Consider the following 27,853-nt stretch of genomic DNA (forward strand, 5'->3'; position numbering starts at 1 on the left):
ACAGCAACTGCTGCAACACTAGATCCCAATTATTGGAGAATTCGTTGATGAATTTTCGTATCATGGCCCCCAAAGTTCCATTGAACCTTTCCACCAGGCCATTGGTTTGATGGTGGTACTGGGTGGCAACCAAGTGATTCACCCCATGAGTTTCCCACAGTTTTTCCATGGTCCCTGCCAGGAAATTAGACCCTGAATCTGTAAGGATGTCAGAGGGCCAACCTACCCTGGCAAAGATGTCTGTTAAGGCCAGGCACACAGTGTTAGCCCTGGTGTTGCCTAGAGCTACTGCTTCTGGCCATCGGGTAGCAAAGTCCACTAAAGTCAGTACGTACTGCTTTCCTCTGGGCGTCTTTTTTGGGAAAGGGCCCAGAATATCCACAGCTACTCGCTGAAATGGGACCTCAATTATGGGGAGTGGCTGGAGAGGGGCCTTGACCTGATCTTGAGGCTTTCCCACTCTTTGGCATACCTCACAAGACCGGACATACTTGGCAACATCCTTGCCCATCCCCTCCCAGTGGAAGGACTTCCCCAACCGGTCCTTGGTTCTGTTCACCCCAGCATGGCCACTGGGATGATCATGGGCTAAGCTTAAGAGCTTCTCCCGGTACTTAGTTGGAACCACCAACTGTTTTTGCGGCTGCCATTCTTCCCGGTGTCCACCAGAAAGAATTTCCTTGTACAAAAGTCCTTGGTCTATAACAAACCGGGATCGATTAGAAGAGCTGAGAGGCGGTGGGGTGCTCCGTGCCGCCGCCCAAGCTTTCTGAAGGCTGTCATCCGCTTCCTGCTCAGCCTGGAACTGTTCCCTTGAGGCTGGGGTCACCAGTCTTTCCTCAGACTGTGGACTTGGGCTTGGTCCCTCTGGAAGCGATGTAGGTGATGGGGTTGTTTCCGTTGCTGGTGTACCGCTCTCCGCTGGTGCACCTGAGGGTATTTCAGGCTCTGGCTGAGCCTTTTGGGTATGGCTGTCTTTTGCTTCTGCCAGTTGTGGCTCGCTGGCGCCCTCTGGCGTCGAGTTTGAAGATGTGGTTGCACTTGCTGGTGCTGGTTGCTGTTCCAGTTCCGGGCCTGGGACTGGAGATGCTGTGGCTGTTTCAGTGGTAGGCATGGAATCCGGGTCCTCTACCTCTGTCTGGGTCTCTGGTAACACAGACGGGGCCTCTGTGGACGGTTCAGGAACAGGAATGGGTCTGGAAGCTTGCCTGGTTTGGCTACGTGTAACCATTCCCACTCTCTTGGCCCGCCTCACCTGGTTGGCCAAGTCTTCCCCCAGTAGCATGGGGATAGGATAATTGTCATAGACTGCAAAAGTCCACATTCCTGACCAGCCTTTGTACTGGACAGGCAGTTGAGCTGTAGGCAAGTCTACAGCTTGTGACATGAAGGGGTAAATTGTAACTTTGGCCTTTGGGTTGATGAATTTGGGGTCAACGAAGGATTGGTGGATAGCTGACACTTGTGCCCCCGTGTCTCTCCACGCAGTAACCTTCTTTCTGTCCACTCTCAAATTTTCCCTTCGCTCCAAGGGTATTTGAGAGGCATCCGGGCCTGGGGATCTTTGGTGTGATGGTGGTGTAATGAATTGCACTCGCATGGTGTTCTTGGGACACTTGGCCTTGATATGTCCCAGTTCATTACACTTAAAGCATCTTCCATCTGATGGGTCACTGGGCCGAGGTGAGTTACTGGAGACTGGTGAGGTTGAAGGGTAGGGTATCTGTGGCTTTACTTGGGTGGTATGTGGGGTCTTTGGCTGTCCTCGGTTGTAGGGTTTATGGTCTGTGTGCCCCCTGGGGTAATCGTTCCCCTTGACAGTAGCTTTCTTGCTTTCTGCCAGTTCCATCCATTTGGCTCCAATCTCCCCCGCCTCAGCGATATTCTTGGGGTTTCCATCTTGTATGTACCGCGTGATGTCTTCAGGAACACCATCCAAGAACTGCTCCATTTGTATGAGGAGGTTCAGTTCTTCCAAGGTTTGAATGTTGTTTCCTGTTAGCCAGGCCTCATAGTTTTTTGCAATGTAGTAGGCGTGTTTGGGAAATGACACCTCTGGTTTCCACTTTTGGGTTCTGAAGCGCCGACGGGCATGATCTGGGGTTATCCCCATCCTGTATCTGGCCTTGGTTAGAAAAAGTTTATAGTCATTCATTTGGTGCTTAGGCATTTCAGCTGCCACCTCTGCTAAAGGTCCACTGAGCTGTGACCTCAATTCTACCATGTATTGGTCTTCGGGAATGCTGTACCCAAGACAGGCTCTTTCAAAATTTTCCAAGAAGGCCTCGGTGTCATCACCTGCCTTGTAGGTGGGAAATTTCCTGTGCTGTGGAGCAATAATTGGCGCCGGGTTGTTAGGGTTGGCTGGCACATGCAGCCCAGCTTTTGCCAACTCCAGTTCATGTTTTCTCTGTTTTTCCTTCTCTTCATTCTCTTTTTGTTGTTTTTCCATTTCTTTTTGGTGCTTTTCCATTTCTCGGCGGTGGGCCAACTCTTCTTCTGCTTGTTTCCTTCGGTAGGCCACCTCTTCTTCTTCTAGTTTTCTTTTGTGTGCTGCCTCCTTGGCTGCCTCTTTGGCTGCCTGTTCTCTTAGGTAGGCTGCCTCTTTGATCTGTTCTTCTCTTTCTTTCATCTCCATCTCTTTTTGTTTTATTTCCAGTTGTCGCCTGTGTTCAGCTTCTTTGATTTGTGCTTCGGCGTCAATTTTTGCCTTAGAAGTCATGGTTCCTGTTTTCTTGTGTTGGGGTGCCCTCCGGTGTTTATCTTCTGAACTGCAGGCTCTGTTCCCTCCTGGAGTCTGCCTAGCAACAGTGCTTTTTTCCTTTTCTCTCTCTAGCTAATGTTCAATGAAGGGAAACCAGAAAAACCACTTTATTTGCATGCCTATAAGTGCTGGTACTTGCCTCCTAATGGGAGGGCTATTGCATGACAAAAGACCCTTAACATGCAAGCCACAAACTGCCAGAGAGAGCAGAAAAAAAAAATTCTCTCTGGTTCCCTTTTAAAACCAACTGTTTCTCTCTGCTAAAAAGCCCTTAGCAGAGAAAAGAAAAATATAATATTCCTACTGGCTTCTGGATTCTGTCTATCTCCCACCAGCTGCACACCATGTAATAACCTTAGTCCCAGATCTGGACCTTAGCGTCCAAAATATGGGGGTTAGCATGAAAACCTCCAAGCTTAGCTACCAGCTTGGACCTGGTACTTGCTGCCACCACCCAAAAAATTAGAGTGTTTTGGGGCACTCTGGTCCCCCTGAAAAACCTTCCCTGGGGACCCCAAGACCCAAATCCCTTGAGTCTCACAACAAAGGGAAATAATCCTTTTTCCCTTCCCCCCTCCAGGTGCTCCTGGAGAGATACACAGACACAAGCTCTGTGAACCCAAACAGAGTGAATCTCCCTCTCTGTTCCCAATCCTGGAAACAAAAAGTACTTTCCTATTCCCCCAGAGGGAATGCAAAAATCAGGCTAGCAATCCAACACACAGATTTCCCCGATTCCTTCCTCCCACCAATTCCCTGGTGAGTACAGACTCAATTTCCCTGAAGTAAAGAAAAACTCCCACAGGTCTTAAAAGAAAGCTTTATATAAAAAGGAAGAAAAATAAGTACAAATGTTCTCTCTGTATTAAGATGATACAACACAGGGTCAATTGCTTAAAAGAATATTGAATAAACAGCCTTATTCCAAAAGAATACAAATCAAAGCACTCCAGCACTTATATTCATGCAAATACCAAAGAAAAGAAACCATATAACTTACTATCTGATCTCTTTGTCCTTACACTTGGAAACAGAAGACTAGAAAAAAGAAACTACTTCTCCAAAGCTCAGAGAAAGCAGGCAGCCAGAAAACAAAGACTTAGACACTCAAATCCCTCCACCCAAAGTTGAAAAAATCCGGTTTCCTGATTGGTCCTCTGGTCAGGTGCTTCAGGTGAAAGAGACATTAACCCTTAGCTATCTGTTTATGACAGTTTTATTCCCGCTACTTCCTGATCCCCAAGGCCAAGGGGGGCCTCAGGCCTATCCTCGACCTGCGAGAGCTCAACAAGTACCTGGTGAAGTTGAAGTTCCGCATGGTATCCTTGTGGACCATTATCCCATCCTTGGATCCGGGAGACTGGTACGCCGCCCTCGACATGCAGGACGCGTATTTTCACATTGCTATCTGGCCACGTCACAGACGTTTCCTTCGCTTCGTTGTGGGGTCTCTTCATTACCAATTTGCAGTCCTCCCATTTGGCTTGTCCACGGCCCCGAGGGTGTTTACGAAGTGCATGGCAGTTGTTGTGGCGCAGCTCCGGCGCAGTCGTATCCACCTGTTTCCGTATCTGGACGATTGATTGATTCGGGGCACGTCGGAACAACAAGTATGCAGCCATGTCCGCGTGATCACCGACATGTTCGCCACTCTGGGCCTCTTGGTGAACACAGACAAGTCCACCCTGGTTCCCACACAAAGGGTGGAATTCATCGGGGCCGTCCTGGACGCCACTGTGGGCAGGGCCTTGCTGCCATTGCAGCGGTTCCAGGCCTTGTCGGCGATCGTGCAACGGCTGCAGACAGCCCCCTTAACGTCAGTGAGGACATGTCTAACCCTGTTAGGCCACATGGCGGCTTGTACTTTTGTGACCAATTACGCTCGGCTCCGCATGAGGCCCCTCCAGTTGTGGCTCATCAGTCATTACAGGCCGACAAGACAGCCGCTAGATATGTTAATCACAATCCCCCAGAGGGTCCTAGATTCTCTCGGCTGGTGGCTAGACCAGTCAGTGTTGTGTGCGGGTCTCCCCTTCCACCCATCTCAGCCCTCGGTGTCCCTAACAACGGATGCCTCAGATCTCGGCTGGGGGGCCCACGTAGGGACCCTGAGGACGCAGGGCCTGTGGTCCCAGGAGGAGGTGGGGCTACACATCAACATGCGGGAGTTGAGAGCGGTCCGTCTTGCTTGTCAAACGTTCTGTCATCAGCTTCAGGGTCGCTGTGTCGCGATGTTCACCGACAACACGACGACCATGTATTATATCAACAAGCAGGGCGGCACCAGATCCTCCTCCCTGTGCCACGAGGCGATACGACTCTGGGACTTTTGTGTAGCCCACTCCATTCACCTCATGGCTTCCTTCCTCCCCGGAGTACGGAACACGCTGGCGGATCGATTGAGCAGATCCTTCCTGTCACACGAGTGGTCCCTTCGCCCAGACGTCGCCCTCTCCATCTTCCGGAGGTGGGGTTATCCCCGGGTGGACCTCTTCGCGTCCAAGGGGAACAGGAAGTGCCAAGCGTTCTGCTCCTTTCAGGGCAGGGAGCCCGGGTCGATAGCGGATGCCTTCCTCATCCAGTGGTCGACCCACCTGTACTATGCGTTTCCCCCATTCCCTTTGGTCCACAGGGTCCTTCTGAAGGTGCGCAGGGACAGGGCTCACGTGATCATGGTAGCCCCGGCATGGCCCAGACAGCACTGGTACCCCATGCTGCTGGACCTGACTATAGCCGACCCAGTTCCCCTGCCCCTTCATCCGGACCTGATTACCCAGGAGCACGGGACCCTCTGTCACCCGGACCTGCAGTCGCTGCACCTAGCAGCGTGGCTCCTGCGTGGCTGACTGGCTCTGAGCTGCGCTGTTCCACGCCGGTGAGGGAGGTGCTCTTGGGCAGCAGGAAGCCGTCCACAAGAGCGACATATTTGGCCAAATGGAAGCGCTTCTCCTGTTGGTGCGTGGAGAGAAATCTCCGCCCTATGGAAGTTTCGGTAGCCGATATCTTAGACTACATTTGGTCCCTTAAAGGGCAAGGTCTGGCCATATCGTCGTTGCGAGTCCACCTAGCAGCTATCTCCACCTTTCATCCGGGTGCGGATGGTCGCTCTGTTTTTTCTCACCCGACGGTGTCTAGATTCCTTAAGGGGTTGGAACGTTTATACCCTAACGTCCGTCCCCCTGCTCCAACCTGGGATCTTAACCTGGTGTTGTCCCGGCTCATGGGGCCCCCCTTTGAGCCGTTAGCCACTTGCTCCCTGCTTTACCTCTCTTGGAAGACGGCCTTTCTAGTAGCTATCACCTCAGCTAGACGGGTGTCGGAACTCCGGGCTCTTGTGGTAGACCCCCCATATACGGTCTTCCACAAGGACAAGGTGCAGCTGAGACCACACCCTGCTTTTCTCCCCAAGGTGGTCTCAGCCTTCCACGTCAACCAAGAGATATTCCTCCCGGTTTTTTTCCCGAAACCTCACTCCTCAGGCAGGGAGCAGCAGCTCCACTCGCTTGATGTCCGTAGGGCTCTCGCGTTCTACGTGGAGAGGACCAAGCCCTTCCGCAAATCCCCCCAGCTTTTCGTGGCAGTAGCGGACCGCATGAAAGGGCTTCCTATCTCCTCCCAGAGGTTATCCTCTTGGGTAACGTCCTGCATCAGGACCTGCTATGACTTGGCCCATGTCCCTACGGGCCGTGTGACTGCGCATTCTACCAGGGCGCAGGCGTCGTCGCTGGCTTTCCTCGCCCGTGTGCCCATCCAGGAAATCTGTCGGGCAGCGACCTGGTCATCGGTCCACACCTTTGCTTCCCACTACGCCCTGGTCCAGCAGTCTAGAGAGGACGCGGCCTTCGGATCTGCAGTGCTCCATGCCGCGACTTCTCGCTCCGACCCCACCGCCTAGGTATGGCTTGGGATTCACCTAACTGGAATGGATGTGAGCAATCACTCGAAGAAGAAAAGACGGTTACTCACCTTTGTAACTGTTGTTCTTCAAGATGTGTTGCTCACATCCATTCCACACCCGCCCTCCTTCCCCACTGTCGGAGTAGCCGGCAAGAAGGAACCGAGGAGCGGGTGGGCCGGCAGGGATATATATTGGGCGCCATGGCGGCGCCACTCCAGGGGGCGACCTGCCGGCCCACTGGAGTTGCTAGGGTAAAAAGTTTCCGACGAACGTGCACGCGCGGCGCGCACACCTAACTGGAATGGATGTGAGCAACACATCTCGAAGAACAACAGTTACAAAGGTGAGTAACCGTCTTATATGGAGATACACCTATCTCATAGGACTGAGAAAGGTCATGAATTCCAGCCCCCCTCATTCACTAGCAGGACCAAGTGCTGATTTTTGCCCCAGATCCCTAAGTGGCCCCCTCAAAGATTGAGCTTAATTTAGCAGCTGTGTTTAGCAGCTGCCCTGGGTTTAGCAGACTAATGCTCAAACCACTGAGCAATCCCTCCCCTAATTTCCAGGATTTCACTTAGTGATTTTTGCACTGCTTTTTAGTTGCTCAGTATATTCCAAAGGTCAAAGATGGTTCCCCTGTCCAAAAGAAGGAGTGAATTCTGTGCTTATTTCATTCCCACTTTGTGCATTTGTAGTTGCAGATGCTCTTTCATGCTATTCTACATTTTCTCCTTAACCTTATAATTGTTTTAATGACAGCCATTTCTCTCTTTTGAACTGGAGAGCACAGACTATGAAGAAAGGTGGTACATATGGTAAAACTGATCAGGTCAGGTTTAACTAGACAACCGCCGCCCATTTTTTTGTTTGCTCTGTTCTGAAATATGTAAATTTTATATTTTTGGGCTAGTTCTTCCTTCTTCATGCAAATCACTTATGTCAGCATCTGCTGCCTTTAAATATGTACATTTAAATGACACATGTCTGAAAATTTACACTGCATTTCTAAGAAGGAAATGTAAGCAAGCCATATTGCACAAAGAGAGAGGACATGTGTGAGCATAGCCAGAATAGGCCCCTGAAATGTGCAGTCCTGATTAGCTTCCTCTGGCTAAATTCTCACAACAGTGACCCATCTCCATGCAATTGTTTGGCCTGGGCATGAAGGCAAGGGCTCCATGTAAAAGGCCATGGCTCTTTAATGGTGAATAGAGCCTTACGTAATGAGTGACAAATGAGTGATAGTTGTGATACAAGCTGACATTGTACAACCTGAAATGTCTTTAAAACAGACTTGCTTTACCAGTTGAAACCATCCTAGTGGCCTTCAGTCTGAGTAGTTGAAAGTTATTAGGGTACACCACAGGGCTAATTAGCCAGTTGCTTTACAACAGAGATGTGTATGTTGAAGATTAATGATTATTAACACTTTCATTCTGCAGTAGGCATGATTTTATTCTTTGAGTTGATAGGCAGAAAGAGACAGACTGTCCAGGAAATGCTTCACTACTGAAGAAGAATACGGGGGAACATCCGATAAGCAAGCTCAGAAGGAGTTCTAAGGAAACTCTGTGTATAACCCTTTCCGTAGTGTGTTATTGCAAACACTGTATCATTTCATGTCAAAAGGAATTTTGTAAAATCTGCACTAGCTCTTGATGTTCTTGCCGGCCTTGTGGGATTACTATTCAGTGATCAGCTAAATTACAGTATATTAACTGCCTTAATATACAGTTCTGTGCTTCCCGTGGTAGCAGTATAAAAGGTAGCATGTTCAAAATCTCAGTGGTATCCCATGATGTCTTTAATTTCAGAAGAATTTTAGTGTGGAAACTTTGGAAATCTGGCCACACTGATGAGGCTGGAAACCTATTTGGTCTGATTTTTAAGAGAGCATAGACACAGTGTTAAGTACCCAGCAGCCACCCCAAGAAAACACTGCCTGCTCCTTATTTATGTATAACATAGTTAGTTGGGTGTGTGATTTGCTGTCATTCACTTTGCCTTGTGACTGAGATGCGGAGGACGACACAGCATATTGCAGACATATGATTAATGTAAGGCAATACAGTGAAATAAGGCTTAAGAGCCTGAGCCTGGGCCAGATTTTGCTACTCTTCTGCACAGCTTGGAGGGGAATCAGCATCCTCCATGGCAGCATGTCTGCCTTCCAAAGCCTCCCAGAGAGCTCTCTGTGGGGTTGAGTCTATGTGGAGGGAGTTTCAGAGGGTAGACAACCCCAGCTTGGATGGGTGTATGGCTGAAGAAATATCAGCCTCTGAGTCCCCAGGGAAGGGACTATGTCTTCAGGCTGTATTACTTTGCATGTAGAGTCCCATCGGTGGCAGGGTGATATCTGAGGGCAGCAGTGCCTAGGAGGAGTTTCTGAAGCCATGATGCCAGGAAGCCCAGGGGGCTGCTCATGGTATAGAGCTGTCATGGAAGTATAGGACTTCAGTGCAGATGGCCCCTGGCCTCCTAAAAAGCCTGCTATATCCTGGAACTTCATCTGGGATTTTCCTCCCTTACCATTCCTGCAGGTTTTATTGAAGAAAGTGCTATCTGGCCCTCTTAGAGATGGCAAATACCCTTAGCTGCAACTAGAGTCACTGGGAGCAGCTGGGGTGCTCAGCATTTTTGAAAATCAGGTGCGAAGTATGGACATAGGAGCCTAATTTTAGGCACCTACATTTGAAAATGCTGGCCAAAATTTGTCAAAATGTACAGCTTGAACCTGAGGGGAACTGAGCACCTGTAACTGCTGATGTGGCAGGCACCTTAAAAATACCAGAGAGAATCAGCTCATCCTGAAATCAGCTGAAGTAGCAGATGGGCAACATCTCACAGTATCAAGCCCTCTGAATTTAAAGTAAACTCTGTTATGTATGTAATGTATTGCAAAATGTATTACATATAGCCCCTGTACAGAAATGAAAGCGAACCTGTGCTGGTTTTTTTTTGACATGTCTAGTTCCTGCTATATGACTTGCACAAATAATTACTGTAAAATGTTTTTCTGGGGACACTAGATGAGGCAGAGTATCGCGGGGGTAGCTGTGTTGGTCTGTATCCACAAAAACAACGAGGAGTCCAGTAGCACCTTAAAGACTAACAGATTTATTTGGGCATAAGCTTTTGTGGGTAAAAACCCCACTTCTTCAGATGCATGGAGTGCAAATTATAGATACAGGCATAGATATACTAGCACATGAAGAGAAAGGAGTAACCTTACAAGTGGAGAACTAGTGCTGACAAGGCCTACTCAGTCAGGGTGGATGTGGTCCACTCCCAATAATTGATGAGGAGGTGTCAATAGGAGGGAGGGATGAGGAGGGAAAATTGCTTTTGTAGTGAGCCAGCCACTCCCAGTCCCTATTCAAGCCCAAATTAATGGTGTTAAGTTTGCAAATGAATTATAGTTCTGCAGTTTCTCTTTAAAGTCTGTTTTTGAAGTTTTTTTATTGAAGGATGGCTACTTTTAAATCTGTTATTGAATGTTCAGGGAGACTGAAATGTTCTTCTACTGGCTTTTGTATGTTACCATTCCTGATGTCTGATTTGTGTCTATTTATTCTTTTACGTAGAGACTGTCCGGTTTGGCCAATATACATGGCAGAGGGGCATTACTGGCACATGATGGCATATATCAGATTGGTAGATGTGCAGGTGAATGAGCCCCTGATGGTGTGGCTGATGTGGTTAGGTCCTGGTGGTCACCACTCCGTTTTGTTTTAGATGAGACAACGTTGTCATAGGAAGGGGGTAAACAGCTTTAATTATTATTAAAAATTTACCCTTATATTTTGCTGTTCCATCTGCAGTGGCAGCCAGTTAGATCTTTTAAAAGCACTGCATTCTGGGAGCTTGCATCAAGAGGCTTAGGAGAAAGTGCTTTTGAGTAAATGTACAGCAATTGGAGGGAGCTCAGTGTTGAAAGGAAAACTTAACCTTGATATGTACTGCATTATGTAAATTGCTTGCTTAAAAATTAAGAGGAGGGGAAAAGCTAGTTTTCACTGTTTGACAGAATTAGCTTAATATTGAACCATTTTGTGTCTGTCTGCATCTGACTATTATTTATACATGGACAAGTAAATGATGTAAAGTTTAGTAGTGTGGAAGAAGAGCTACTACTGTAATCGAATTTAAGATTTGAGAATTTTTTAGCAAATATTGTGCATTATGCTACCTTTATTTTGTAAATAATTAAAATATTACACTACTGAACTGGGCCTTGATCTTGCAACGAGTTCTACGGGGGCAGACCCTCTACACCCACACAGATCTCATTGACATCACTTGATCACTAACTGCCATCTTGCCATTTTTGTTAACTGTTGTTTTTTTTTGCCACATCTTCACAAATCTTTCATATACCATTTGTTGAACCTAAATGAGTAACATTTCATCCATAACATGCAATGCTATTAAACTGATGTAAAGGCAAACAGTATACAGAACTTCCTATCATATTTTAAAAAGCTCAGTTTATTAATTCTTAATGCATAAACCAACCACAGTGCACAGGGACTGTGGGAGTATCAGGAAACTACTGAAGTACCTAATTAGCCACAGCAGCATTCTCTACAACAATTTTCAATTAACTTTTAAAGCAATAATTCAATGGTACCATTCCATAACAACCTATTGTAAATGATCTTATAAAGAATGCGTGGTATAGTCTACCATATAATGAAGTACTGAGGTAAGAAACAAAGACCTCAGACATTCAGTAACTGCATAGATTGGATGACAAGTGGACTATGGCTTTTGCACCAAATTACAAACCTCTACTGCCATTGGCTCTGTTGGAAAATCGCCACTAGCTCTTTGTAGCATTAGGGCTGACATCTGTTTACTGCAGTAGAGGGAATCAGTGTATATACGTACAGGCTCCACTACAGTATTTGTTAATGTGTACTTAAAGGCGACATTTTTTTAGCCACATGATGGTGTCATTGTGGCTCAAACATCAACAAACCATAAGAAACTAATAATGTTTTAAATAGAAAACGGCAGTTCATTAGGGTTGAGTAATAGCTTGCTGGCAAAATTCTAAGCTAGTGTATATCTGTGTTTAGCAACGTCTGTTATGTGCTTTCTAATATGCCCTTCTGGACTCTAAATTTACTTTGACAGCTGGTAAATAGGTATGTGTTGTATGATAGTCTGATATAGGATTTGTTGAAGCAGACTTTAAGAGAGGCAGTGCAAATGGAGCCAGGCATATATAAAAACTGCAGTCATTTCGCTACTCTGCTTCTTTAATTCCATTCTCTTAAAGCATAGCGAAGAAGCAGGGAAATTGGGCACTTACAGTTGGTATAATGAAGAGAGCTCTCTCGCAGTGAGACTGGCTCACACACAGTGCTTAATATTTTAAAATAGGTAAAAATCTTAGAAAATCATAGTGTTCAGTAGTAGTTCAGATATGCTGGATATGATAAGTAGCTTGATTAGTAAATATTACAATGATGCTTAATTTTGCAGTGGCAGAGTATGTGGTTTCATATGCAGACTGTGTAGAGCTTTATTCAGGCAGCTATAGTGTACTACTGGATGAGATGTTTTTGCATCATTGTGTACCACAGATTCAGGCAACAATATTGACCTTATTAAGCAGTCTGTTAACTTTTGTTGTCATGAGAATCAACAGTGCTGTGTGTGTGTGTGTGTGTGTGTGTGTGTGTGTGTGTGTGTGTGTGTGTGTGTGTGTGTGTGTGTGTGTGTGTGTGTGTTTTAAAACTGACATTTCAGAATTGGTATTGTAATCATATTCACTACAAGTAACACTGAAACAAGATCCCAGCCAGGATTGCACATTGGGAATTTACTCTCAAATAGTGTATGTGGCTAAAGGGAGGTGTGGCTAGATTATTTCATAAAAACAACTTCAAGCATTTAGATTTGACACAACAGCTGCAATTTCACACAACAGCTGCAATTTCTTTTGCTCACTTTCTAATGCAGATATCACGATACCTTGAGTAAACAAAGCAGACATGTTGGCACTGGCTGCTGTTCATAGTGCATTATGATAACAATGTGAACATTAACCCATTTTGTATATTTTTATTTGTTATCTTAGTTATCTTAGTTAATAGCTGTTGATGGACTTATTTTCCAGGAACTTATTTAATTCCTTTTTGAACCTGTTACAGTTTTGGCCTTCACAACATCCCCTGGCAATGAGTTCCACAGGTTGACTGTGCATTGTGTAAAGCAGTACTTCGTTTTGTTTTAAAACTGCTGCCTATTAATTTCATTGGGTGACCCCTAATGCTTGTGAAGAAGCTAACACAAAGAAAAAATGTTCCTCCAGTTCTTAGCCCCGTGAGTCAAACCTGATGAATCTATTAGGGAGGACATCCAAAAGTAGCCCCTTCTGGGAAAGCTCCTGAGTCTGTAGCCTTTTGCAGGCATCTTAGTATCTTGGCTTTGCATTTTCCAAAACCTGTTTGCTCTGCCTCCTTTCAGCTGCCTTCTTTCTTTTCACATGAAATGGGGAGGATGGGGAGAAGTCATTAAAAGACTGACGTTTAGTGTTTTTCCCCCCTCATGTGAATAATCACACTGACTTAGGTGGAACTATTTGGATTTGGCCAGCCATGGGTTATGTTTTCTGCATAATAAAACTGGCTGCAAAAGCACAATTATTTTTCGGAATGTAGTATCTTGTTTTCAGTTAGTAAATAAACAATCAGTCCATTTCACAGACAGCAGAATGTGGTGCATGCACAAATACACCCAGACATTTTAGTCTGCTCCCAGATCACAACTACTAGCATCATGATCTAAGAGCTATTAATGTGGAAATATTTTGTAGGCCCTAGAATAAAACATCCAATTTTGTTTCCAGCGTTCTTACATGCTGTACAGCTAGTTAAATAAATGAGAGTATTCAGGCCCTACAGCAGATAGGAATTTTAGAAGAAAAGTGGGTGTATTTTGATGTGTTCATGTGGAAACCAATACCCAAATGTTTTTCTAGCTCACAGCTGGTTCATAGCACTGTTGGTATTTTGAGTTTTGAGAGCAAAGCAAAACGTTTGTGTGGAGTTTTGAGTAAGCATAGTAAATTGTTAGGAGCCATTGCACTTGTGTGCTTATCTGGAAATAATCCAAACTTTTGTCAAACTTAAAAAAATAAAAAAGAGGAAGAATCCTTATATCCATATTTGACTTTCATGAATGTACATTGCTCTAAATCCAACTCATGCAAGTGTGTAACCATCCACAAGATTCTCCTTATGAATGGATATCTGGATTTGTAGATATAAAATCTGTAGAAACAGCTTAACTTAACTGTGTGAATAATAATAATTATAGCTTATTTTTGAAGTTTATTTCAAGCCAAAGGATTCCAGAGTACTGTACAATCTATGGAGCTGATTCTCCTTTTGCTCACACTGAGGTAAGAGCCTGATACAAAGCCTGCTGAAATCAGTGGAAAGGGCATAAGTCAGGAGTAATTCCAGTTAAGTCATTGGAATTTCAAAAATGTAAAAGAATTGTGACTCCACAGTCCGGATCCCTCTATTAATACACAAAAGGATTGCCGCACATATAGCGTACCTAACACACCTCAAAGGCAAAGAAACTTAAATTAAGACTCCCCAAGAGTACGTACTTTCTCCTCCTCCACCCACCTGTACCCATCTTAACATTGCCACAGCTACTGTACTGTATTCCACTTCCCATGCACCACAACCTTAACTTTGCCCCCCTTTTGCACATCTCTACATACTCTTTAGGAGACAGTTTTTTGTTTTCCCCCCAACTCTGGTATTTGTGGGTGTCCAGTGAAGCAGTTGGTTATGTTAGGAGAGGTTTGTTTAGCTAAAAGGTTATGTGGAGAAAGGCTGGCAACCCTAAAGGGCAGATTTATGTCACGTGCATAGCAGTCCTCCACCTGTTTCCTGGGAAGGAATGCTGGAGGATTCCTGGCTCTTTCCCAGGCTTCCTCTCCACAGGGAAGCACTTCCCATATCAGCAAGCCACTGGTCCTGCTCTACAGACTTTGTCACTGATCTCCAGTGCCCTGTCTAGACTCCTGTCCACATCCTTCTTCTAGGTTCCTTACGGAGGCCAGGTTCTGGATGCCACGGCACTACATCATGTAACAGCAGAGAGCTAAAAAGAGACATGTTTTTAAAGTGTGCTTATACAGTGCTAGAAGTCTAAATAATAAAATGGGTGAAATAGAGTACCTTGTATTAAATGAGGATATTGATATAATAGGCATCATAGAAACTTGGTAGAATGAGGATAATCAATGGGACATAGTAATACCAGGATACAAAATATATTGGAAGGACACAACAGGTTGTGCTGGTGGGGGAGTAGCACTATATAGGAGAGAAAGCATAGAATCAAATGAAGTAAAAATCTTAAATTAACCAAACTGTACCATAGAATATCGATGGATAGTAATTCCATGCTCGAATAATAAGAATATTGCAGTAGGGATATTTTACTGACCACCTGACTATGAAATGCTCAGGGAGATTACAGAGGCTATTACAATAAAAATAATAATAATGGGGGATTTCAGCTATCCCCGTATTGACTGGGGACCTGTCACCTCAGGACAGAATGCAAAGATAAAGTTTCTTGACACTTTAAATAACTGGTCCTTGGAGCAGCTAGTCCTGGAACCCACAAGAGGAGAGGCAATTCTTGATTTACTCTTAAGTGGAGCACAGGATCAGGTCCAGGAGGTGAATTTAGCCAGACCGCATGGTAATAGTGACCATAATATAATTAGATTTAATACCCCTGTGGTGGGGAAAACACCACAGCAGCCCAACACTGTAGCATTTAATTTCAGAAAGGGGAACGACACAAAAATGAGGAGGCTAGTTAAACAGAAATTAAAAGGTACAGCACCAAAAATAAAATCCCTACAAGCTGCATGGAAACTTTTTAAAGACACCATAATAGAGGCTCAACTTAAATGTATACCCAAAATTTAAAAAACAGAGAACCAAAAAAGTGCCACTGTGGCTAAATAACAAAGTAAGAGAAGCAGTGAGAAGCAGAAAGTGGAAATTAAATCTGAGTGAGGAAAATAGAAAGGAGCATAAACTCTGGCAAATGAAGTGTAAAAATATAATTAGGAAGGTCAAAAAAGAATTTGAAGAGCAGTTGGCCAAAGACTCAAAAAGTAATAGCAAATTTTTTTTAAGTACATCAGAAGCAGGAAGCCTGCTAAACAACCAGTGGGGCCCCTGGACAATCGAGATACAAAAGGAGCACTTAAAGACAATAAAGTCATTGCGGAGAAACTAAATGAATTCTGTTGGTCTTCATGGTTGAGGAGGTGAGCGAGATTCCCAAACCTGAGCCATTCTTTTTAGGTGACAAATCTGAGGACCTGTCCCAGATCGAGGTGTCATTAGAGGTGGTTTTGGAACAAACTGATAAACTAATAAGTGGTAATAAGTCACCAGGACCACATGGTAGTCACCCAAGAGTTCTGAAGGAACTCAAATGTGAAATTGTTGGACTACTAGCTGTAGTCTGTAACCTATCATTTAAATCCGCTTCTGTACCAAATGACTGGAGGATAGCTAATGTGACGCCAATTTTTAAAAAGGGCTCCAGAGGTGAACCCAGCAATTACAGGCAAACTGGTTGAAACTATAGTAAAGAACAAAATTGTCAGACATGTAGATGAATATAATTTGTTGGGGAAGAGTCAACATGGTTTTTGTAAAGGCAAATCATGCCTCACCAATCTACTAGAATTCTTTGAGGAGATTAATAAGCATGTGGACAAGGGGGATCCAGTGGATATTTAGATTTTCAGAAAGCCTTTGACAAGGGCCCTCACCAAAGGCTCTTATGCAAACTAAGCAGTTGTGGGATAGTGGGAAGGTTCTCTCGTGGCTTGGTAACTTGTTAAACGATAGGGAACAAAGGGTAGGAATAAATGATCGGTTTTTAGAATGGAGAGAGGTCAATAGTGGTGTCCCCCAGGGACCTGTTCCGGGCCCAGTCCTATTCAGCATATTCATAAATGATCTGGAAAAAGGGGTAAACTATGAGGTGGCAAAATTTGCAGATGATACAAAACTACTCAAGACAGTTAAATCCCAGGCAGACTGCAAAGAATTGCAAAAGGATCTCTCAAAACTGGGTGACTGGGTAACACAATGGCAGATAAAATTTAATGTTGATAAATGCAAAGTAATGCACAGTGGAAAACATAATCCCATATAAAATGATGGGGTCTAAATTATCTGTTACCACTCAAGAAAGAGATCTTGAAGTCACTGTGGATAGTTCTCTGAAAACATCCACTCAATGTGCAGCGGCAGTCAAGAAGTGAACAGAATGTTGGAAATAATTAAGATAGGGATAGGTAATAAGATAGAAATATCATATTGCCTCTATATAAATCCATGGTATGCCCACATCTTGAATACTATATGCAGATGTGGTCGCCCCATCTCAAAAAAGATGTATTGGACTTGGAAAAGGTTTCGAAAAGGGCAACAAAAATTATTAGGGGTATGGAACGGCTGCCATATGAGAAGAGATTAATAAGAGTGGGACTTTTCAGCTTGGAAAAGAGCCGACTAAGGGGGAATAGGATAGAAATCTATAAAATCATGACTGGTATGGAAAAAGTAAATAAGGAAGTGTTATTTACTCCTTCTCATAACACATGAACTATGGGTCACCAAATGAAATTAATGGGCAGCAGGTTTAAAACAAACAAAAGGAAGTATTTTTTCACACCATGCACAGTCAACCTGTGGAACTCCTTGCCAGAGGATGTTGTGAAGATCAAGACTATAAAAGGGTTCACAAAAGAACTAGATAAATTCATGGAGGCTAGGTCCATAAATGGCTATTAGCCAGGATGGGCAGGGATGGTGTCCCTAGCCTCTGTTTGCCAGAGGTTGGGAATGGGTGACGGGATGGTTCACTTGATGATTACCTGTTCTGTTCATTGAGTCAGGGGCACCTGGCATTGGCTGCTGTCGGAAGACAGGAAACTGGGCGAGATGGACCTTGATCTGACCCAGTATGGCCATTCTTATGTTTTTACTGGGTTTCCTGTCCAGGGTATGCAGGACCAGGCTTGCCCTTTAAAGTACTGTAAGTAATGTAGCAAGGAAAAACCAGGAGAAAATAAAACTAATATTAAGGAAGGCAAACCTTTCCTATGGGCTCAATGCCACCTTTCCATTGACCATTTTATTTCTGAAGTTTCGAAGGCCTTAGCCTTAGCCACTACTGAAACAAAAATAGATTTAAAAAAAAAAAATTTAATTATTGACACTTACTTGCTTTTCATGAGGTCTCTGGAATTCCTCTAAGAATCTTTTCTTTTGGCTCCAAAGAGCTGCATTTGTGGAGCCAGCCAGAGGAGAGGTTTTCAGGTCTACATACTGCTCAAATACATTGTCACTGCTGAATCTGCTGGCCCGCAAGGAGGCTGGGGGAGGGAAGGACGCAGCCCACTGACAACTGTAAGAGTTATGCGTGCAAGGTGAAGACAATAAATGAAACTATGAGTTCAAATGTATCCATACCCTCAGGACCATTATCAAATCAGCGTATCTGAATCTCATCTGGTTTTCTGGGATATCAATTCAGTTAATCATGGCTTCATTTTAATATTCTCCATTAAAGTAGAGTAGTATCCATAGATCATTATCTTCAGGTTTTCTACTATTTTCCCATTCAGCCTCATAGTTATAAATATAACTTGTTAACTTTTTGTAGCAATCACCACTTGACACATGTCCAGCTGCTCACTAATGTTTGCATAGTTCTATTAACTGTTGTCATGTCAGAAGTGAAATGTGCACCTTTGGGTACTTTGAGATTAAAAGCAGACAGATGTTCTGTGGTTGGAGCTGAGAATCACAAATTTCCATGGGACCCCAAATTAATTCTTGGTATTGCAGAGTATCTCCAACTCCCAGAAGTTAATAGTACTGTCTATTCCTCTGTGTTTGGGGAGTACCTTACACTTTCTGCCCACTGCCATCATATCAATAAATAATTAATATTAATAAAAAATATATTGCAATTTAAGGTATAGTATTTTCAAGCTGCTTCCAGAGTTAAAAACACAGTAATTTTTCAGCTCTAACAGCACTCCTAAAAAAAAGAAACAAAACTTCCCAAACAACCCTCCCAACATTAATTGCCATACATAAAAACCTCCACACTTGCAAGTAGTTAATAGCAAAATTTTCTTTCTACATCGATACAATTTTTACTGTATCAAAGCAAGACTAGTGAGTGGAATTAATTACTCCAGAAGATCTGAAAGCTTCTACTCTCCAGTCGCCTGGAATTGATGAAAATGAAAATTGTTCGAAATCCAAAATAAATTGACATTGGCACTCATCATAGAAATTTTTTCCACCAAATGTATGGGCTGTGCTTAACTGAGAGTCTCATTTTGACTTCCACTAACAAGCCCATAGCAATAAAAAAGACATCATGGAATTACAGCTGTTACAGAATTTTAAAAAAATCTGGAAGTGTTTGTGTATGTATGTACGTGTGTGTTAGAGTATGTGTGTTTATATAATGCAGATTTGCATAGAGTATACATGTGTATGTAATAGCAAGAGAAGCGCATGTGCGCACACACACAGATTTACCCAAGAACAGCAGAATTTGCACCTTTAATGCCCTCCCTTACTCTTTCTTTGCTGGGCATGTCAATACGTATATCTTCCCAAAGACTTCTTATTTTCTAAGTGTTGCCATTTTTTGTCACTGATTCTTTTTCTAGTTTGATAGAGGCTCCATAGTATTAGTTGTCAGTCTGTTGCTCTTATGTAGTAAGCCTGACTTTGATCCCCACTCTAATTTTCTCAGATGAACTCTCATTCGATGTTTTCCCCCTATAAAATATGGTAAACTTAATAAGAGATTTAACAGAGCTTCCCTTTACTCTGTGACATTTATAGCCCCAGACTGGTCTGGAGTAGGTAGGTGGAGCAGTGGGTGATATCATTTTTCTATTAGCAGAAAGCCCTGCCTCCTTTGTAAGTTTCCATTCCTACTGGAGGAGCCTATGCCACTCCAAGCAGCTTTATTTTTAAACCTGGTTGAATAGTACTTTTGTGGATTAAGCCTACTGGGGAAACTGCTTCCAGCACAGAAGTCTGCAGTTAATACCCCTCTTAGACATAGCTTGCTAAACTGATCAGGAAGCAGTAGTATGGCTAGGGAAGAAGAAAACTACTATGGGAAACATGGTAATTTACCTACCTCCTTCTGTTCTCAAAAAATGAAATGCTTCATAAGGGCTCTAGCCAATGCCCTTTGAAATCAACTAGAGTCTTTCCATTGACTTCAGTGGGTTTTGGATCAGGCCCTAAGTGGCTTTAGCTAACTTCTTCCATTATTTGCAAAATCATGTAATCTTTTCCAGTATGGAGCTTGCAGCTACAATTAATGGCAGAGAAGGTAGAATTTGTGTAAATATAACTGATTTTCATTTTAGACAAATGATTTAACTTAAAAAATCACTGCAGTGTAATAAAGTGTGACAGAAGTAATTTTGTTTATTATTTAGACTTTTTTTAGAGTTGGGATTGGGAAGTTAAATCTCATTTGATGTATTTATTGTAATGGAATAATAGTTCAACCTAAAATTCCTATTATGAAATAGTTTATGAAATAGATCTGTCTAGTCTACGAAGAGTGATTATCATCTCCGTTTTTAATTCTAGCAAGAAAATGACTATGTAATTATTCCACGCCAGTGGCTACTTCCCCCATGCCTCCCAAACTCCTAAAGGTTTTAATCCGCTTTCAGAATTAAATGTTTTGTTTTTGTTTTCAAAATGTTGCTGATATGACACTTAGCAAGTGACTTTTTTTTTATTTAAAGAAAGGGTTACTTAGAACAACAATAGCAAACCCCTTCCTGAGTCTACTCTCTCTATTCCTTCTTTAGAGACAACTTCACTAATTGGGGAGGGGTTTTGATGTGTAACTTGGAGGAGACTGAGAACAAGCAGTGTGTGCCCATTGTTAGTTGTTATGTGAAACTATAATCACAGATACTGTATATGTGTGTTTCAGTGAAGAAATTCCTATAATGCTGAAATGTACTTTTATCAAGGAATTTGATTGTGTGTTTGGCTTTTAATATATTTAGTGTTTCTTATGTAAACAGTTGTATTCCATAATGAATTTGTGGCAAAGTTTAGAAAAAGAAAAACAAGACAGGCTGAGCGCTGGTGTACTGCTCTGTGCCCCAATAAGCATGGTGATTTTGGTGGCGAGCTGTAGTCGTTGGAAGACATTTGCTGTAGTGCAGTGGCTTTATTTTTGTTAATCAGTGTCACTGTTGGATAAGATTCCACAGTTTGTTTGATTGCTGGAGAAGAAAATCTCCATTTGAGTTAGAGATCATTTTCTGGAGCACTTTGTCTATTTTTATCCTCTTGCCTATAAATTAGAAGGTATTGACTTTCATTGTAGAACTATTGTGGAGTTCGCTTACACTCAGATGGGCTCCACAAATGTATATATCTTCCAAGGTGCATTTTCTTTGCACCAAATCAGAATCTATGCAGGTATGCTGTAGCTAACCCAGCCGAAGCCTATTACCATACGGGTGTACTGTTAATAGAGATGATCTTGTTTGTAGAAAGTAGCCTACTTGCTGTTACACATTGTATTGTTATCTTGCCCCACTGGCTATGCTATCAAACCGTTCCCCTGAATACAGACATCCTGAGAGCACAGGAAATTGCCCCTATTAACAAGCTTCATCAGTACAATGTAGGCCAAGTGGAGGAATGTCTGTAAGCAAAGTAAATCCCTACTGGAAATTTATTATGCCTTTGAAAACCTGGCCTGCTCCTATTTTCAAGGGCTGAGAAATCTTGCCTGCCTGCCTGATAGGTGGGGATGGGTGGGAAAACAGACCTGTTAAATATATTTATTAAGGGCTAGATCTTGGCTGATGTGTCAGTGCAGAGGAGGAAGGGAGAGAAAGACCTCATTTCCCATGCAAATTCCCAACATCTGGGTTCCAGCTGCTGGAAGAGGCAGAGACAGAGCAAGGGTTGATCACCTGGCACCCTACCCAAGCAGGTGGGTGGGTATTGGGCAGCTCCTAGTGGGCGGAGGGAGGAGGGTGAGTAATCTGTACCTAGTAAAACAGGGGGTACAGGTTTTCCACTTTCTAAGTCCCATTTCCTTTTGCTGGGATGCTCTGGGGTAGTGGGTGGTGGACACCGCCCTTTACACAGGACAATAAACTCGGTCTAGTATCCTGTAGGTAGTAAGCCACAGTGTGCTGGTATGTAGTAAAGTTACAGGTTCTAAATCATACCAGAAATAAGTTATTTTTTTAAAATGTTTAATCTATGGAAGGCCTTATGCCGTAAACTGAGGCAATACAGAGTGCAGGCCTCTCCACAGCACAAGTTATCAAGTTTCTTCTCAATTTGCCCTTACCTTCTGTTTTGGGCTCACTCTTGGTTTAAGTGGCTTGTGTGTGACAACATAATCTGTGTCCTGTACTCACCAGCAGTATTGCTACACACACAGCAGCTCCGGAGCTATAAGCTGCCAAAGTTCTTTTGTGGTAAAAATTATATTTTAGGGGCTTACTGAGGTGGAAGAGAACAAACAGAGTCATGGGGTCTGCTGTGTTTATTGTACTGGGCCTGTGAATATTTTGATAAGGTTTTTCTGATATGAGGCATGAGACCAAAGTCTGAATTTAGTTAATGAGTAAAGGCAGTTTTTAAAATGTATTTCTTCGAGCTCCTCTCTAACCATGGCCCTTTGTATTTAGCTTTTATTTTGTTAAAATTTCCCAAGAACTTGACAGTGTTTATTATAAAAAGTAAAATTAACGTCAGTTTCCACGGTAAATATTGGGGGACAGAAGGACAGAAAAAAGCAACAATTAGATAAAATAAAAGCAGCAAAGAATCCTATGGCACCTTATAGACTAACAGACGTTTTGGAGCATGAGCTTTTGTGAGTGAATACCCACTTCGTCATATGCATGCAGATGCACTAGATAAAATAAGAGTATTGAAAGTCAAAGCAGGTTTATTTCATGAACCATGCATTAACAGTACATAGACTCATAGACTCATAGACTCTAGGACTGGAAGGGACCTCGAGAGGTCATCGAGTCCAGTCCCCTGCCCTCATGGCAGGACCAAATACTGTCTAGACCATCCCTGATAGACATTTATCTAACCTACTCTTAAATATCTCCAGAGATGGAGATTCCACAACTTCCCTAGGCAATCTATTCCAGTGTTTAACTACCCTGACAGTTAGGAACTTTTTCCTAATGTCCAACCTAAATCTCCCTTGCTGCAGTTTAAGCCCATTGCTTCTTGTTCTATCATTGGAGGCTAAGGTGAACAAGTTTTCTCCCTCCTCCTGATGACACCCTTTTAGATACCTGAAAACTGCTATCATGTCCCCTCTCAGTCTTCTCTTTTCCAAACTAAACAAACCCAATTCCTTCAGCCTTCCTTCATAGGTCATGTTCTCAAGACCTTTAATCATTCTTGTTGCTCTTCTCTGGACCCTCTCCAATTTCTCCACATCTTTCTTGAAATGCGGTGCCCAGAACTGGACACAATACTCCAGTTGGGGCCTAACCAGCGCAGAGTAAAGCGGAAGAATGACTTCTCGTGTCTTGTTTACAACACACCTGTTAATGCATCCCAGAATCACGTTTGCTTTTTTTGCAACAGTATCACACTGTTGACTCATATTAAGCTTGTGGTCCACTATGACCCCTAGATCTCTTTCTGCCATACTCCTTCCTAGACAGTCTCCTCCCATTCTGTATGTGTGAAACTGATTGTTCCTTCCTAAGTGGAGCACTTTGCATTTATCTTTATTGAACTTCATCCTGTTTACCTCAGACCATTTCTCCAACTTGTCCAGATCATTTTGAATTTTGACCCTGTCCTCCAAAGCAGTTGCAATCCCTCCCAGTTTGGTATCATCTGCAAACTTAATAAGCGTACTTTCTATGCCAACATCTAAATCGTTGATGAAGATATTGAACAGAACCGGTCCCAAAACAGAACCCTGCGGAACCCCACTTGTTATACCTTTCCAGCAGGATTGGGAGCCATTAACAACTACTCTCTGAGTACGGTTATCCAGCCAGTTATGCACCCACCTTATAGTAGCCCCATCTAAATTGTACTTTCCTAGCTTATCTATAAGAATATCATGCGAGACTGTATCAAATGCCTTACTGAAGTCTAGATATATCACATCCACCGCTTCTCCCTTATCCACAAGGCTCGTTATCCTATCAAAGAACGTTATCAGATTAGTTTGACATGATTTGTTCTTTACAAATCCATGCTGGCTATTCCCGATCACCTTACCACCTTCCAAGTGTTTGCAGATGATTTCTTTGATTACCTGCTCCATTATCTTCCCTGGCACAGAAGTTAAACTAACTGGTCTGTAGTTTCCTGGGTTGTTTTTATTTCCCTTTTTATAGATGGGCACTATATTTGCCCCCTTCCAGTCTTCTGGAATCTCCCCCGTCTCCCATGATTTCCCAAAGATAATAGCTAGAGGCTCAGATACCTCTTCTATTAACTCCTTCAGTATTCTAGGATGCATTTCATCAGGCCCTGGTGACTTGCAGGCATCTAACTTTTCTAAGTGATTTTTTACTTGCTCTTTGCTTATTTTCTCTTCTAAATCAACCCTCTTCCCGTAAGCATTCACTATACTAGACATTCCTTCAGACTTCTCAGTGAAGACCGAAACAAAGAAGTCATTAAGCATCTCTGCCATTTCCAAGTCTCCCGTTACTGTTACCCCCTCCTCATTGAGCAGTGGGCCTACCCTGTCCTTAGTCTTCCTCTTGCTTCGAATGTATTGATAAAAAGTCTTCTTGTTTCCCTTTATTCCCATAGCTAGTTTGAGTTCATTTTGTGCTTTTGCTTTTCTAATCTTGCCTCTGCATTCCTGTGTTATTTGCCTATATTCATCCTTCGTGATCTGCCCTAGTTTCCATTTTTTATATGACGCCTTTTTATTTTGTAGGTCACGCAAGATCTCAAGGGTAAGCCAAGGTGGTCTTTTGCCACATTTTCTATCTTTCCTAACCATTGGAATAACTTGCTTTTGGGCCCTTAATAGCGTCCCTTTGAAAAACTGCCAACTTTCCTCAGTTGTTTTTCCCCTCAGTCTTAATTCCCATGGGACCTTGCCTATCAGCTCTCTGAGCTTACCAAAATCCGCCTTCCTGAAATCCATTGTCTCTATTCTGCTGTACTCCCTTCTACCCTTCCTTAGAATTGCAAATTCTATGATTTCATGATCACTTTCACCCAAGCTTCCTTCTACTTTCAAATTCTCAACAAGTTCCTCCCTATTTGTTAAAATCAAGTCTAGAACAGCTTCCCCCCTAGTAGCTTTTTCAACTTTCTGAAATAAAAAGTTGTCTGCAATGCAGTCCAGGAACTTATTGGATAGTCTGTGCCCCGCGGTGTTATTGTCCCAACATATATCTGGATAGTTGAAGTCCCCCATCACCACCAAATCTTGGGCTTTGGATGATTTTGTTAGTTGTTTGAAAAAAGCCTCATCCACCTCTTCCGCCTGATTAGGTGGCCTGTAGTAGACTCCCAGCACGACATCACCTGTGTTTTTTACCCCTTTTAGCCTAACCCAGAGACTCTCCACCCTTCCGTCTCCTATGTCCATCTCCACCTCAGTCCAAGTGTGTACATTTTTAATATATAAGGCAACACCTCCTCCCTTTTTCCCCTGTCTATCCTTCCTGAGCAAACTATACCCATCCACACCAACATTCCAGTCGTGTGTATTATCCCACCAAGTTTCAGTAATGCCAATTATGTCATAGTTGTATTTGTTTATTAGCACTTCCAGTTCTTCCTGCTTATTACCCATACTTCTTGCATTTGTATAAAGGCATCTAAGATACTTGTTTGATTTTGCCTCCCAGCTTTGCCCTGACCCTCCTTCCTCTCTGCCATTATAGCCCGTGCTCCCTCCTGCTTCCAACCCATCTCCCAGGTCTTGTTCCCCACTTTCCTGTGGGCTTTGCTCACCTGTCCCCGTCGAACCTAGTTTAAAGCCCTCCTTACCAGGTTAGCCAGTCTGTGCGCGAAATATATGTATGCACATATATGTATGCATATGCATGTGTATCTTTCACTACATTGCTTTACTTAGACAGCCTTGCATTTATACTTGGACTAATGTATTATTAACATAAAGACATCTACCTAAAGTAACCGATTGGATTTTCTTAGTGTAATTGGTGCTTTTCAGGTACTTGACTGGTTCAAAATTGTGTGGAAATTGGTAAAATCTGAATAATACTATTTGTAAAACCTGGGGACTGTTTGGTAAAAATGAAAACGAAAGGCCTTATTTTTAGTCTAACTACACCAAAATGGGCACAACAGGTTTGTCCTGTCACATAGTCTCTCCTCCTTCACCTGGAGAACTCCCTCGCAAAACGTCCATATTTGTTGCTCCTTTTCACTAGCCGGGGACATCTCCTTGGGAACAATGTGCTGCATATTGTCCCTGATGCCCATAAAGTGCTGAGAAACCAAGTTGAATGAAGAGCCTCCTGCCATTTGGGGAAAAGATATGACACAGTCAGTCTCAAAGTTGCCATTAGTAGGGAGCTCTGCTTCCTGTGGAGTGACCGCAGAGTGATCAAGAAGTAAACTCTTTGTGGGAAGGACTGTCTCATTGTTCTGTGTTTGTACAACACCTAGCACCAGAGGATCCTGGCCCGTTACTGGGGCTCCAGGGCGCTACAGTAATACAATAATAAATACTAGCAATGATGACAATGAATTTGGACAGAAGGCTGATAGGAGAAAGACTGGTTACCAGGAATAGAGTGGACTTGATTTGTTAGAGGAGACTGCAGATGGGAAGAAGGGGAGAGGAAAGAACAATAGGAACGAAGATGGAGAGGGAAGGCCAGCGAAAGAGCAAGTGATTGATGTTAGAGGCAGTGTAAGAGCAGAACATCAGCAGGAGAAAGAGTGCAGAAATTGGGACAGTGTGACAGAGACTGAGGGCTGGTGTACATAAGCACCAACTTTCTCTGGAGCCAGTGCGTGCCCATGCCCGTGCCTTCCCCCCAACTCCACCCCATCCCAACCCCAAAGTCACTGCCCTAACTCAGCACCTTCCCTGCTCCAATTGGATCCCTTCCTGTAGCAGGGTGGTTACCCTGCTCCTGCTCTGATGGGCTTAAAACAGCCCTGGGGGAAGGTTGTGGCTGAGAGCTACTAAGCTGGGCCTGTATAAAAAGGCTGTGAGACAGGAGCCCAAAGAGTCTCCCTCTGCCTGTAGAGAGAGAAGGGCCTGGCTGCAGGGAGCTAGAGACAGGAAACCTGCGTAGGGCAGGGCTGGGGAAAGACAGAGGAACTGGGGAGTTCCAGCCTTGAAAGCCCCAAGCTGCGGCCTAGCATAAGGCCAACAGGTACTGGGAGTTGCAGAGGGCAACCCAGGGGCAGGCAAAGGCAGCAGGTCCAAACCCAACGGTGCCAGTGATGAGTAGCTGATACTGCAGTCTGCCCAGGGCTTAGGGGCTAGACGATGACTGGCAGTAGCCTGATACTGAGGCAAGGTGGGGATTCAACAGAAGAATTCTTCTGTGGCCCTAGCTGCCACTTCTTGGGGAGATGGCTTAATCACAGTGATGGGAGAACCTCTCCCATCAGCATAGGTAATGTCTATACTGAAGCACTGACATTAAACTGATGGTTTCTAATTCATCTTTGGTTGTACAGCACTGCGGGATGCTCAGTGAATAGTGTTCTGTACAGCAGTACTGTAGTAGCAGCTTGCAGTGCAGTGCTCCCCATAGTCAACAGAAATATACGGGGCACTCACATTGACACAGTGCCGTATCTGTAACTTGGCATGTCAGTGGGTTTGTTATAACACGCGAGGGGGCTCACAGTGTTGAGCACATGTTCTGATGAATAATGAATATTGCCTACATGCAGCAGATATTTTTTCAAACTTGAACATTTTGACTAATTAAAAGCTAAACGAGCAGATGGCGTCAGTCAATGCTAGGCCAGCTTTCCCCTCCACAAGATTTGTAGAGAATGATGGGAACCAGTTAATATTCTTGACATCCGTCCCAAGACTGGGGGAAACTTTGGAAAGGAGGAAAAAAGGTTAAA

The 27,853-nt window shown here is 43.7% G+C and overlaps 1 protein-coding gene across 11 annotated transcripts in view; it reads left to right on the top strand.

The window, feature by feature from the left end:
* Nucleotides 1–27,853, top strand: part of SLC44A5 (solute carrier family 44 member 5) — a 208,277-nt gene that overhangs the window by 79,914 nt on the left and 100,510 nt on the right. The window contains exon 1 of one of the 11 annotated variants that reach the window (XM_050961017.1): nt 19,849–19,900. The exons of the other annotated variants lie outside the window; for them this stretch is intronic. Within the exon in view, the coding sequence (XP_050816974.1) occupies nt 19,864–19,900 (37 nt within the window). The 5' untranslated portion in view covers nt 19,849–19,863. Of the gene's footprint in view, nt 1–19,848; nt 19,901–27,853 lie in introns of those variants that run through there. 11 annotated transcript variants of the gene reach the window in all.

Source organism: Gopherus flavomarginatus, chromosome 7 (assembly GCF_025201925.1).
Source record: "Gopherus flavomarginatus isolate rGopFla2 chromosome 7, rGopFla2.mat.asm, whole genome shotgun sequence".
Classification (NCBI taxonomy): Eukaryota; Metazoa; Chordata; order Testudines; family Testudinidae; genus Gopherus; species Gopherus flavomarginatus.